Here is a 15185-nt window from a genome sequence, read left to right as displayed (position 1 = left end):
AGACCCTGAATATCTTTAGGTTGATCACTTTAAATTGGTAAGTGTTAAAGCCTTATCAAGTATGTCATATAGCAGAATTTAAGAAAGTTGTTTCAAATAATTAAGATTTTTGATCAGTACTTTTTTTATTTTAAAGATTTTTATTTGAGCAAGAGAGAAGCACGCCAGCAGGGGTATGGGGAGGAGCAGAGGGAGAGGGACAAGCAGACTCCATGCTGAATGTGGGGTCCTACACAGGGCTCAATCTTTTGACCCTGACATCACAACCTGAGCCAAAATCAAGAGTCGGATGCTAAACTGATTGAGCCACCCAGGCACTCCTCAATACGTTTTACTTTATGGATGCTTCCTATTCCTGCCTAGAAATTTTTTCCATAGCATTTGAATTAATACTTACACATTTCTTTCTTTAACAGATGAAGAAAAAATTTGGCCCCCATGTATTAGAGTAATTGTTATTAGATCACCAGTATTGCAGACAGGATCACTTTTTATCATTACAGCTGTAAACCCTGCTACAATTGGAAGGTAAAAATGTTTAATGTTATTATGTTTGTGTATTTATCTTAACTCCAATGGATTGTATATTCCTCAACCAGTTATAAAATGTGCATGGTACTTGTTGAATAGGCAAACACTGAATGACATCCATGTTCCTCCCTCTCCCACTCAGAAAATATTGTTGACCCTTATCTCTGTCACAGAAATTTTGTCATTTTCATCCTTTTTGTACTGCCGTTTCTGGTTTAAATTCCTTCATTAAATCCATGTTTGTCCAGTATTTAATCCCCTTCCTCTGTTTCTTTTACCCCTTTGTAATTCATAACCAGCTTGGTAGAGAGGTAGGTTTTAATCATGAGTAGGATAATTTCATTACTTCCCAGTGGGAAAGAAAACCCATCCTTAATTCATATTCTGTACAAAATCTTAGTTTTAAATTCTTGAAGAATAGTATGGTCCTTTTACATATAGTAATAGAAGCTGGAATGTAGTCAACAGATCTCGAATGATTGATGTTAGTACAAAGGATATGCTGTTCTGGATGTTTATTATTTTTTTTATAAAGATTTTTATTTAGAGAGGGAGACAGCATGTGAGTATGGGGCAGAGGGAGAGAATCTCAAGCAGACTCTGCACTGAGCACGGAGCCTGACTTGGGGCTCGATCTCATGATGAGTGGAAAACAAGAGTTGAACTCTTAACTGACTGAGCCACCCAGGCACCACTAGATGTCTATTATTAACCTGGGGTAGATGTATCAAAAAATAAAAGTAATCCTGGAACTTCTTTCAAATAGGAAATTTAGAGTAGGATTAAGGAAATGACTTAAGTGTGATAGAGGGACTTGGATTTTAACATTTTCTTTTAAAACAACGACGACAAAAATCTTAAAAAATATCGTTTCTTTGTTAACTGTGTTTAATCTATATATGGTTCAAAAATTATTAAAGACACTTTACTTAACCCTGCAGAGAAAAAGATATGGAGCATACTCTCCGAATCCCTGAAGTTGGTGTTAGTAAGGTAAGTTCTTTGATTTTTCAAATATAGCGCCCTAGATACGATTTTATAAACCCTCATTATGACAGGAAGCTTAGGGGCTTTTTTATTTAGTAGAAAGTTTAATAGTCCAGGTATTAATGGAAATGAAAGCAATTCAGATTTGTTTATTCCACTGCTTGCGAGAATAATTCTTTATCAAAATTAGAGTAAACTAAATGATGTTTAATTTTTAACAGTCTGGAGCAGGAATAGAAATGTAGATTAAGTATTAAAGTAATACCCATTTAACAAATATTTATTGAGTGAACTAAATGTTCTTGATATGGTGGTTCAAAAATGAATCAGACCTGGATTCAGGCTATTTTATTAGATGGTTACTGTTGAGTCCAGAGTATATTACAACTCAAGAACTATTTGTCCTCTACCACCCAAGGCTTTTATAGCTTTTCCTAGTTGCTCCTCTGATGGTTTCAGGAAAAAGAATACTTGGGTTTTTAAAACAAACAAAGCAGCGGTGCAACTTTAGTTACAAGTAGAAAAACAAAAGGTTTTGCTACTGATACTCTTTATATTTGCTAGTTTTCCTTTTCTTTACTGTATTTTCTGTAGTTTTTCCCTCTCTTCCATGCTGGTTATCTTTTTCTGACCTTTCATCATCCCCATTTTGTTTCTATTTAATAGATTATAATATGGATCTAAAGTATACATTTTATGTGATTTTTGTCTTTTGAGGATGAAATTTGTTTTCCATTATAGTTTGAAAGTCCACTTATTTTTACTTTGTTTCAACTCATTCAGAAGGGAGGAAATTTTCATAATCTTAACTCTGACCAAATTATCTTGCTTTTTTACTTTACTATGACCCTTCTGCCTCCAAAGAAAACCCACTCTGTGATTTAAATAGCAATTCAATCTAAAATATAGGTAGTTCTGTAGTGGCATTTCTGCTCTTTCTTTCTTTAAAACTAAGATATTCACTGGTGGGGTAAATGGTTTGTTACTGTATGAAATCGTTTTGACAATATATATTACACATATCCAGATAGATGAAAAAAATTAAATAAAAAACCCTGGACACTTCATATTAATATTTGGGGAAAATGGAATCTGTCACTGGATAGGGGAAGACCTCCTAAGTTTAAAAAAAATGAGAAAAAATCAGAGAAGACATAATTTTGAGTAATTTTAAGTTCTTGTCATGTTAAACAAATTTAAAAGGCAGATTACGTGGGGCACCTAGCTGGCTGAGTTGGAAGAATGTGAAACTCTTGATCTCAAGGTTGTGAGTTTGAGTTCCATGTTGGAGGTAGGGTTTACTTAATAATAATTAAAAAAGGCAGACTAGGACAGTAAGAAATATGACAAAATGTATATCTTTTATGTTTTAAAATCTCATACAAATTCATTTTTTTCAAACCCCACTGTGACACTAATAGATAAGTGAGCAAAGGCTATAAATAAACAATTCACAATGCAGGGGATATCATTACTATGTGAAAACCATTCAGTCTTTCTAAAAATTTTAAGAAATACAAATGAAGTCAAAATGTCAGTTTTCATTTGTCATATTTATTAAATTTCACTCCTGTTGGGAGCATAATTTAGAACAGCTCTTTGGAATAAGGTTTCAAGTCAAAAGACTTGAAACTATTTAAATGCTTTGGTATAGTTGTTAGTATTCTAAAGAACCCAGTTGAAAAAAAATGTATGAAGGACATGAAGAGAAAATATACAGAAGAGGAAATCCATGTGGCTAAAAAATATAAGGTTTCAGTCTTCGTAGTAATTGAGGAAATGCAAATTAAAATCACGATAATGAGATTTAATTTCATACCTTTTATGCTTGCAAAAACTGAAGATTCCGACAATAGCAAATATTGGTTAAGACTATATTCTTGGCAACAAGAATTCTTATAGTTTGCTTTTGGGAATATAAATTGGTACAACCACTTTGGAAAACAATATGGCAGTATCTAATAAAGTTTAAGATTTGCACATACTGTGACTTAGCACTTTCATTATTAAGAATATACTCCTGAAAAATCCTTGCATTGTGTACAGGAATGTTGCATGTATAAGAATGTTGATAGAAACATCTTAAAAAATAGTAAAACCTTGGGGGAAAAAACTGGATGTTCATCATCAGAATATGTTGAAGAATCCGTACAGTGAGTTTTACCATTCAGCAAAATGGCAAAACTGTACACAACTGGATGTACCTCACAATATAATATTAAGCCAAAGAAGCAAAATAAAAGAAATACATACGGTAGCATATGTTTGTCAGAACTTATCAAACTATAAATGTAATACCTGTGAATTTTCTGTATGTGAATTACATCTCAAGAAAATATTCATACAGTGTAATTCCCATTATGTCAAGTTTAAAGCAAAATAACCATGAATTGTTTATGGATGCATACATACGGGGTGAAAGTAATAGAGGCATAATGATTAAATATTGAACCGTTGAAAAGAAAGGGTGTGGGATGGACAGAATGAGTTACACATCCATGAATAATAATTTTTCTTTTAAATATCTGAGGCAAGGGGGCCTGAGTGGCTCAGTCCGTTAAGTGCCTGACTCTTGATTTTAGCTTAGGTCATGATCTCAGGGTCTTGAGATCGAGCCCCGTGTTGGGCTCCATGCTCAGCATGGAATCTGCTGGGGATTCTCTCTCTCCTCTCCCTCTGCCCCTTCCCCCACTCCCACCCTCTCTCTCTGAAATAAATAAACTAAAATCTAAAAAATAAATACCTGGGTCAAATATGGCAAAATTTATTAAAACTGTGTCATGGGTAGACCAGTTCAGTGTATTCTTTTGTGTGTTTGGAACACTTTATAATTAGTTTATGAGAAATTTTTTTTCTTTTTTTCAAAGGTTTTATTTATTTATTTGACAGAGAGAGCACAAATAGGGGGAGAAGCAGGCTCCTCACTGAGCAGGGAGTCCAATTGGGGCTCAGTCCCATGACCCTGGGATCATGACCTGAGCCAAAGGCAGATGCTTAAGTGACTGAGCCACCCAGGCACCCCTGTTTATGAAAATTTTTAAGAACAACTTCATTGGGATACAGTCCATATCCTGTATACAATTTATGCATTGAAAGTGTGTAATTCAAAGGTTTTTTGTATAGAGTTGTGTAGCCATCACCACAGTCAGTTTCAGAACATTTTCCTTTTTTTTTTTTTTTAAAGATTTTATTCATTTATTTGAGAGTGAGAGAGCACGAGCAGGAGGGGCAGAGGGAGAGGGAAGAAACAGGGTCCCAGCTGAGCAGGGAGCCCAATTTAGGGTTCGATCCCAGGACCATGAGATCATGACCTGAGCCGAAGGCAGACGCTTAACCGACTGAGCCACTTGGGTGCACAGTTTCAGAACATTTTCATCACCATTAGAAGAAACATAATAGTCACTCCTCATTTCCTTTTAACTCCCACAGGCCTAGGCAACCACAGTCTACTTTTATCTTCTGTGGATTTGCCTGTTCTGCACATGTTCTGTAAATTGAATCCTATAACATGTAGTTGTTTTTACCTAGCTTTTTCACTTAGTATGTCTTCAATATTCATTCATGTTGTAGCATATATCAGTACTTCATTTCTTTTTATTGCCAAATAATAATGCCAGTGTATGGATATACTACATTTTGTTTATCAGTTGGTTGTCATTTGAATTGTTTCCACTTTTTGGCTGCTAAGAATAATGCTGTGGTGAACATTCATGTACAAGTTTGTATTTGAATGTATGTTTTTATTACTCTTGATATATACTTAAATATAGAATTGCTGGTCCTGTGGTAACTCTGTTTAACCTTTTGAGGAACTGCCATACCCTTCTAAAGCAGGTACACAGTTTTACATTCCCACCAGCAGTGTATTACTTATGAAATTATAAATTAAATGTCTGCAGTTCTTTATCCAATTAAATAGACATGTACTGGGTATATGCCATTATATGTGAGGCTCTCTGTTATATGTACTGAGTGGTAAGCAAAAATGTCAACCAAGCAGTAATTGTGAGCCATACGGCAACTATCACATATGCAGTAACTTTGTGTAGTGTAATTGTTATGTAAACAAAGTACAAGGAGGGAATGATTAGTCCTGAGTATTGAAAATCTGGAAAACTTCTCTGAGAAGTTCACCTTTGGGGGCGCCTGGCTGGCTCAGTCAGTAGAGCATGTGACTCTTGATCTTGGGGGTTGTAAGTTTGAACCCCATGTTGGGTATAGAGATTATTTTAAAAAAATAGAATCTTTAAAAGGAAAAGTTCATCTTGAATGTTTGAAGTCACCTTTTGTATTAAGAATTTTTAATGATAAAGACCAATACTTTTAATAGGTGAAAAAATAATTTCAAATGTTTTAAATGGTATAATCTCAGCTATATTGTAAAAGTAGAAAATGTAAGACACACTGAATTATTAACGGCAGTAGTAGGTGGAATTATAGGTGACTTTTTCTTCTGTAGCCTTCACATTTCTACCAGAGGCATTGTTACGCTTTTGTATTCAGGAAAAAAGGTATTAAAAATAGTAAAATTTGGGGCACTTGGCTGGCTTAGTCAGTAGAATGTGCAGCTCCTGATCTCGGGGTCATGAGTTTGAGCCCCACATTAGGAGTAGAGCTTACTTTAAAAAAAAAAAAAGATAAAATAATAAAAATTAAATTATCATAGACTTAAGTCTCGCATCCTATGATAGAAATTATCTGTGGTTTAAAAAAATATTATTCTTTATAATTACCTCGTTCTTTATTTTTTTTTTGTTTTAAGTTTCATGCAGAAATTTATTTTGACCATGACTTACAAAGTTATGTCCTTGTGGATCAAGGTAGTCAAAATGGTACAATTGTTAATGGAAAACAGATTCTTCAGGTGAGTATATATATATTAATTACTTGCACATAAGTTTTAAAAAATGAACTGGAAATTTTTATTCTGAAGGCCATAGTTATTATACATATAATTTGTTTCAGATTACTATTCAAGCCCAAATGTATTACATGGAAGGGGATTCACAGAAAGGACTGAAAAAAGTATAGAATAAGTGGATACTTAACTCTTGAGTGTTATCTTCTAATTATGTATCTATGCCTTATTTTAGAAGTAAATGCATTTTGGGGTGCCTGAGTGACTCAGTCGGTTAAGCATCTGCCTTCGGCTCAGGTCATGATCCCAGGGTCCTGGGATCGAGCCCCGCATCGGGCTCCCTGCTCTGTGGGAGGCCTGCTTCTCCCTCTCCCGCTTCCCCGCTTGTGTTCCCTCTCTCGCTGTGTCTCTCTGTCGAATGAATAAATAAAAAAAAAAATCTTAAAAAATAATAAAAAAAATAAAAAAGAAGTAAATGCATTTTAAAGCTATTCAAACCAAAGGTTCTTACAGTAACTTAAAAGGCACTCCTTTTTTTGTGTTTTTTTAAAAATTGTTTTAATGGAAATTTTGCTAAAGTGGATACTCCTTGAAGATAGGGCCTATGTCTATCCAGTTAACTCTTTTATCACCAACATTTGGCAAGGTGCTTGGCACATAACATATGGAAGAAAGTAAATGGAAGGGAGTGGGGGAGGCCTTATTCTTAGTCTGTAAGAATAAAAAATGAAATAAAACTGAATTATCAGAAAAGAAGAGGAAAAAGGGGAAATATGCACTTAGCCCCTTAACACTTTATCTTTTTGACTGTGATGGTTATTCATTTTGGTAATAGATTGTTTGATGTTTGGGTTGGGTATTTCTCTAGGATTATGCATGGAGATGAGATTAGCGGGTTTTGATAATATAAAAGAAGTTGCTCAGTGCAGGTATCTTCTCCACTAGTTGAACATTATATCATCCTCAAGTTGTGGAAATGTGCACTGTGTGTGCATGTGTGTGTCTATCTCATTGAGAACCATCCTAAATATTTTTTTGTTTGAATCAGACATTACTTACAGTAGATATAAAATAATCTTACATAACTCTCTTGGGTTTCTGTTTTGTAATTTTTTTCTTTAGCCTAAAACTAAATGTGATCCTTATGTACTTGAGCATGGTGATGAAGTGAAAATTGGAGAGACTGTACTGTCTTTTCACATCCACCCTGGCAGTGATACCTGTGACGGCTGTGAACCAGGACAGGTTCGAGCTCACCTTCGTCTTGATAAGAAAGATGACTCTTTTGGTATGTGAAACATATTGTTATATGTAGGCATGATAACTTTTCTATTTAATTCACTGGAGTGTTCTAAAAAAGTATCAGCTACCAGCTTCGTATTTAATTGATATAAAACTGTATTGAGATACATTTATATTTTAGTGAATATTATGTGAGATAAATATTATTACGTGAGACTAAGAAATGACATGCATTTGAAATTTGAAACCTAGGCTAGTCGCTTATGATTTTAGTTGATTTTTTTTAAGCTAGTAGATTACGATTTTAGTTGATTTTTCTGTGCAACAATTTAGTTGTGCTATTATAGCATTAGGTTGCTTTCTGACCCATAAGGTAATCATTAGCTATTTTTGCTAATAGAGTTTAGTAGACTTTGGAAGCGGCACAGCAGTGATAGCTAAATGTCCTTCAAAAGGGTAATTGTGACATAATTATAGTAAAGATTGGTTTCCTTTTGACTTTTGTTTATGGATATGAAAAAGTCATCCATGGTTAAACTCAGTCATATAATAATATATAAAATAATAGGCTGGGGTAATAAAAGTTATTCGTTGATATGTTTGCTTTCTTTCTTTTTTTTAATGATTTTACTTATTTGAGAGAGAGTGAGCTTGAGCGGGGGGAGGGGCAGAGGGAGAGGGAGAGGCAGACTCCCAGCTGAGCAGGGAGCCCAATGTGGGTCTTGATCCCAGGACTTGGGAATCATGACCTGAGCCGAAGGCAGATTCTTTTTTTTTTTAAAGATTTTATTTATTTGAGAGAGAGAATGAGAGACAGCACAAGAGGGAAGAGGGTCAGAAGGAGAAGCAGACCCCCCGCTGAGCAGGGAGCCCGATGCGGGACTTGATCCCGGGACTCCAGGATCATGACCTAAGCCGAAGGCAGTCGCTTAACCAACTGAGCCACCCAGGCGCCCCCCGAAGGCAGATTCTTAACTGAGCCACCCAGGCACTCCAATATGCTTGCTTTCCTACTTAGAGCTTCTGTTGCTATATCATCTGTATATATACACCATTATTTTCTATAATAACACTGTAAGAGGTTGCTATCTTATTTAAATCCACTCATCAGAGGCTTTTAAATTTTAAATAGATACTTTGAACCAGTAAGAAGTAATTTTTTTTACATCAAGTTTTTCCCCCAAATACCAACTATATGTGTTCATTGTTTATTTTTTGTTTTCTGATACTAGATTATGAAAATGAGTATGGTACATTACACAGCAATGTGAATCTTGGATTCAGTGATTTTTACATGCCTATAATACTTTGGAAAATTAACAGTATTTCTGCATTTGAAATTCTGTTATAATCATATCAAAAAATTAAGATGGTCAGTGTTCTTTTGTTATCTATAGTGTAGCATTCCTGTAGTCTTTGGGATTTGGTTTACTTTCCAAGTAGATTTATTTACCAAAATGCTGAAAGGACATCACCACAACCCAAGATTCCTTTATATTAATGTTTAGTTGAGCTTTTAGTTAATATGCAGATGAAATAGTATTAATTTTTTATTATTAAGTAGCAATATTAATTTTGTGTAAAGTCTGTCAGACTTAGTATTTTTTTTTTTTAAACCAAACTCAACTTTTTCCTTTTAGTTGGTCCAACGCTAAGTAAGGAGGAAAAAGAGTTGGAAAGGAGAAAAGAATTAAAGAAAATACGAGTAAAATATGGTTTGCAGGTAAGGATGTTAAATATTGTTACGTTTATTATTTATGCATCTGGATTTGAGTAAAAATGTCTTTAGATATGCATAGTCCATTTTATATATAAAGATACAGCTATTTAGAATGATTTTGAGGTTTATATAATTTGGTTACTGTTTACTTCAACAACTACTGAGGCTGGAGTAGAAAAATGATAATAATATCCAACATTCAAATAGCCATTTCTGGTTTTTAAAAAACTTGGATTAAGATGGTACCATTGAAGAACATTGTTGGGATACTGGTACTGCCTGATTTTAAGACTTCCTATAAGCCACAGTAATTAAGACAGTATAGTATTGGCATAAAGATGAATAGGTGAGGGGAACAGAATAATGAATTAAGAAATAGATTCACAGATAGATACATAGGTGTATGTGGGGGTGGGTGTGTGTGTGTATGATTTTCAACAAAGGTGTGAAGACAGTTTGGTGCAGAAAGGATGGTCTTTTTCAACAAATGTGCTGAAACACTTGGATAGCCATATGCAAAAGCAAACAAAAGAACTTTGATCTACACCTTGTAACATGTATAAAAATGAACTCAGAATGGGTCATAAATATAAATTTAAAACTTTTTAAACTATGAAGTTTCTAGAAACAAACCCTTTTAAAAAAAAAGTTAGGCAAAGGTTTTTTAAGTTACCTAACACCCGAAGCACAATCTGTAAAAGAGCAAATTAATAAATTGCACTTCCTCCAAAACTTCTGTTCTTCCAAGGACACTATTAAGAGAATGAAAAGATATGTGGCATCTGGGTGTCTCAGTTGGTTGAGCATCTGACTCTTGACCTCAGCTCAGGCTTGATCTCAGGGTGGTGAGTTCAAGCCCCTCTTTGGGTTCCACATTGGGCATGGAGTCTACTTAAAAAAAAAGAGAGAGAATGAAAAGATAAGCCACAGACTTGGAAAAATATTTACAAATCCTTTATCTGATGAAAACCATATATCTTATATCTGGAATATATAATAAAATCACAAAACTCAAAATTTATTTTTATTTATTTCATTTTTTATTTTTCAGATTTTTATTTAAATTCTAGTTAACATACAGTGTAATATTAGTTTCAGGAATAGAATTTAGTGATTAATCACTTATGTATAACACCCAGTGATCATCATAACAAGTGCCCTCCTTAATACCCATCACTTATTTAGCCCATCCCCATCCTTCCATCAACTCTCCCTTTGTTCTGTATCATTGAGTGTCATATGGTTTGCTTCCCGTCTCTTTTTTTCCTTCCCATATAGTCATCTGTTTTGCTTCTTAAATTCCACATATGATTGAAATCATGATACTTACATTTCGCTGACTGATTTCGCTTAGCATAATACTCTCATTCCATCCACGTCATTGCAAATGACAAGATTTCATTCTTTTTGATGGCTGAGTAATATTCCTGTGTGTGTGTGTGTGTGTGTGTGTGTGTGTGTGTGTGTGTGTATAGCTATGTATATATATATATAGCACCTCTTCTTTATCCATTCACCAATTGATGGATATTTGGGCTCTTTCCATAGTTGGGCTATTGTTGATGATGCTGCTATAAACATTGGAGTGCATGTGCCCCTTTGAATCTGTATTTTTGTATCCTTTGGGTAAATACCTAGTAGTGCAATTGCTGGATAATCAGGTAGTTCTATTTTTAACTTTTTGAGGACTCTCCATACTGTTTTCCAGAGTGGTGCACCAGTTTGCACTAACAGTGTAAGGGGGTTTCCCTTTCTCCACATCCTCGCTGACATCTGTTGTTTCCTGTGTTAATTTTAGCCATTCTGACAGGTGTGAGGTGGTATCTTGTTTTGATTTGTATTTGCCTGATATTGAGTGATTTTGCATCTTTTCATGTGTGTTAGCCATCTGGATGTTTTCTTTGGAAAACATGTCTATTCATGTCTTCTGCCCATTAATAAGAAAATAATTTACAAATGAGCAAAAGAGGGGCACCTGGGTGACTCAGTTGGTTAAGTGTCTGCCTTCTGCTCAGGTCATGATCCCAAGGTCCTGGGATTGAGCCCCACCTTGGGCTCCCTGCTTGCGGGGGAGCCTGCTTCTTCCTCACCATCTGCCCCTCTCCCCTGCTTGTGCTTTCTCTCTCTCTCTCAAGTAAATAAATAAAATCTTTAAAAAAGATGAGCAAAAAAGGGGCACCTGGGTGGCTGAGTCGGTTAAGCGTCTGCCTTCAGCTCAGGTCATGATCCCAGGGTCCTGGGATTGAATCCCACATCAGGCTCCCTGCTCAGCAGTGAGTCTGTTTCTCCCTCTCCCTCTGCCCCTCCACCTGCTTGTGCTTGCTCGCTCTCTTCCTTTCTCTGAAATAAAATCTTAAAGAGATTTTGAGAGAGAGAGAGAATGAGCAAGGAGAAGGGGCAGAGGGAGAGAGAGAGAAGCAGACTCCCTGCTGAGCAGAGAGCCCAATGCAAGGCTCGATCCCAGGACCCTGGGATCATGAGTCCTGGGATCATGAGTCCTGGGATCGTGACCTGAGCCCAAGGCAGACACTTACCAACTGAAGCATCCAGGCGCCCCAATAAATAAAATCTTAAAAAAAGTAATAAAAATGAGCAAAAGATTTGAATAGACACTTCACCAATGCAGGTGTACAGGCGGCAGCTAAACACATGAAAAGTTGTCTACTATTACTGGGAAGTTGCAAATTAAAACCAGGTAAAAAGACTATCCACACCAAGTGTTGGTAGGCATGTGGAGAAGCTGGAGTTCTGAGAATATAAAGTGATGCGATTGCTTTGGAAAATAGTAGTTTCCTTCAAAGTTAAATGTATGCCTACCATGTGATTCACCATTCTACTCCAAGGTATTTACCCAAGAGAAATGAAAGTATGTGTTCATACAAAGACTTATAAACAAATGCTCATGATGTTTTTTTTCTTTCTTTTGAAAACCGTTTTTAAAAATTTTTATTTTTTATTACCAAAGTATAGTTGACATACAATGTTATATCACTTTCACATGGGAAGCATAGTGATTTGACAGTTATATCTGTTACATGATACCACAATAAGTGGAGTTACCATCTGTCACCATATAATGTTATTAAAATATTATTAACTATATTCCCTATGCTGTACTTTTCACCTCCGGGACTTAACTTATGACTGGAAATTTGTACCTCTTAAACCCCTTCACCTATTATGCCCATCCTCCCCTTCCCCACCCCTTTAGCAACCACCAGCTTGTTCTGTGTATTCATGAGTCTGTTGCTGGTTTTTGTTTGTTTTGTCTTTTAGATTCTATATATAAGTGAAATTATGTTGCATTTGTCATTCTCTTGACTTAATTTCACTTAGCATACTAACTTCTAGGTCCATCCATGTTGTCACAAAGGACATGATCTCATTTTTATGGCTGAGTAATATTCCATTTTGTGGTGTGTGTGTGTGTGTGTGTGTGTGTGTATGCGTGTATGCCACATCTTTATCCATTCATCTCTTGACGGACACAGGCTGCTTCCATATCACAGCTATTGTAAATAATGCTGCAGTAAATGTAGGGGTGCTTATATCTTTTCAAATTAGTGTTTTCATTTTCTTTTTTCTTTTTTTTTAAAGATTTTATTTATTTGAGAGAGAGAGAATGAGAGAGAGCGAGTACATGAGAGGGGGGAGGGTCAGAGGGAGAAGCAGACTCCCTGCTGAGCAGGGAGCCCTATGCGGGACTCGATCCAGGGACTCCAGGATCATGACCTGAGCCAAAGGCAGTTGCTTAACCAACTGAGCCACCCAGGCACCCTAGTGTTTTCATTTTCTTTGGGCAAATACACAGTAGTGGAATTTCTGGATCCTATGGTATTTCCATTTTTAATTTTTTGAGGAACCTCCATCCTGTTTTCCACAGTAGTTGCACTAATTTACGTTCAAACCAACAGTGCACGAGGATTCCCTTTTCTCCACATTCTCACCAACACTTATTATTTCTTGTCTTTTGCATACTACCCATTCTTATCTGTGTGAAGTGGTATTTCATTGTGGTATTAGCAGCTTTTCTTCTAGTAACCAGAAATGGGAAAAGACTCATGTATCTATCATGAATGGATAAACAAATTATGGTATATCTATATGGTCAAATACTCTTCAGCAATAAAAAAACATGAGCTGTTGATACAGGCTGCTATATGGATGAATCTCAGTTATGCTGAGAGAAAGAAGCCAGACAACAAGAGTATGTACTGTATACATACATCATAAAATTCTAGGAGAGCAAACTAACATATCATGACAGAAAGATTAGTGGTTGCCTGGATATAAGAGAGGAAGGAGGTGAGGGAGGCTCTGTAGGGATGGATTACAAAGGATAAGGATACTTTTTTGTGGGAGATGGATATATTTATTATCTTGATTGTGGTGATGGTTTCATAGGTGTATACAAATTGCAAAAGTATCTAATTGTATACTTTATGTGTAATTTATTGTATGTTAATTATAGTTAATTATCACATTTTATTTTTTTAAAGATTTTTTATTTATTTATTTGACAGAGAGAGACACAGCGAGAGAGGGAACACAAGCAGGGGGAGTGGGGGAGGGAGAAGCAGGCTTGCGGGGCTGGATCCTGACCTGAGGATCGTGACCTGAGCCGAAGGCAGATGCCTAACGACTGAGCCACCCAGGCGCCCCTATCACAATAACATTTTAAAAAAGCATTACCATTTAATCCTATCAGTAGACCAGGAAGGTAATTAGTATTCGTTTACATTTGAGAACCTAAGCTAAGGGTCACTCAGCTGTTAAATGACAGAATTAGATATGGAATCTAGTCTTTTTTTTTTTAATATTTATTTATTAAGTACTCTATACTAAATGTGAAGCTTGACCTCATGACCCCGGGATCAAGAGTTGCATGCTTCTCTGACTGAGCCAGCCAGATGCCCTTGGAATCTAGGGCTTAAGTGGATTTGTCCAGTGGTTTTTAAACTTCATGAGGATGTGGGGAAAAATGCTGCCAGAATAACATATTTTTCTGCAAAATTGTGTTTTTTGTTGTTACTTTCATACTACAAGAAATTGTAATAGAAAAAATGTTGAGGGGCTAATTTGGGAGGAAAATAGAAGATAATAAGGAAAGAATAAAATGTTTTCTCAAAAGTTTTAACTCCCTTGTCTTCTGAGGGAAAACCCATTAGGGTTGATGGTTCTATATTTTTCTTCTCTGTTTAAAATCAGAATTAAGTAAAAATTGCTGTGGTACTTTCCTTGAATTGTATTAGCATTTCCTAGCATCTTTCAGGGAACATCGTAATTTATATAAAGCTCAACAAGTTGTAACAAAGGGAAAGAGAAGCCTTCTCTGAAGCTAAATTGACTACCTCTTCTTTTGTGCCACTGCTATGTCTTGTGCATACTTTTTTTTAAATTTTTTTTTTTAAAGATTTTTTAAATTTATTTGACAGACACAGCGAGAGAGGGAACACAAGCAGGGAGGGAGTGGGAGAGGGAGAAGCAGGCTTCCCGCAGAGCAGGGAGCCCGATGCGGGGCTCGATCCCAGGACCCTGGGATCATGACCTGAGCCGAAGGCAGACGCTTAATGACTGAGCCACCCAGGGGCCCCTCTTGTGCATACTTTTATTGTTGAATCAGTCAGACAGTAGCATGCTGAAGATCAGATGTGTCTGCCTTCTGGGATTACAAGTTTCTTTGCATACCACACTTTTTATTCAGTAAATATTTCTTGAGTGGCTGACTAATCACATAAATGGAGCTATATTGAAGCAAAAAGCTATTATAATTGCCACGGTAAAAGAGTACCTGCTCTTTTCCATTTTTTAAACACTTTCTACATTTTTCCCTCCTACGGAATAACA

At 35.9% G+C, this 15185-nt stretch overlaps 1 protein-coding gene across 3 annotated transcripts in view; it reads left to right on the top strand.

Moving 5' to 3' along the window:
* AGGF1 (angiogenic factor with G-patch and FHA domains 1) overlaps nucleotides 1–15185 on the top strand; it is a 72348-nt gene that overhangs the window by 15714 nt on the left and 41449 nt on the right. For all 3 annotated transcript variants that reach the window (XM_081826708.1, XM_006735412.3, XM_081826707.1), the window contains exons 7-11: nucleotides 417–528; nucleotides 1473–1524; nucleotides 6281–6382; nucleotides 7499–7664; nucleotides 9259–9341. In XM_081826708.1, coding sequence (XP_081682834.1) covers nucleotides 417–528; nucleotides 1473–1524; nucleotides 6281–6382; nucleotides 7499–7664; nucleotides 9259–9341 — 515 coding nt within the window. The remainder of the gene's footprint in view (nucleotides 1–416; nucleotides 529–1472; nucleotides 1525–6280; nucleotides 6383–7498; nucleotides 7665–9258; nucleotides 9342–15185) is intronic.

This window comes from Leptonychotes weddellii, chromosome 7, assembly GCF_054177405.1.
Source record: "Leptonychotes weddellii isolate Sample4059 chromosome 7, ASM5417740v2, whole genome shotgun sequence".
Taxonomy (NCBI): domain Eukaryota; kingdom Metazoa; phylum Chordata; class Mammalia; order Carnivora; family Phocidae; genus Leptonychotes; species Leptonychotes weddellii.
The sequence above is the reverse complement of the archived record's forward strand: the minus strand, read 5'-3'. Positions and strand labels throughout refer to the sequence as shown.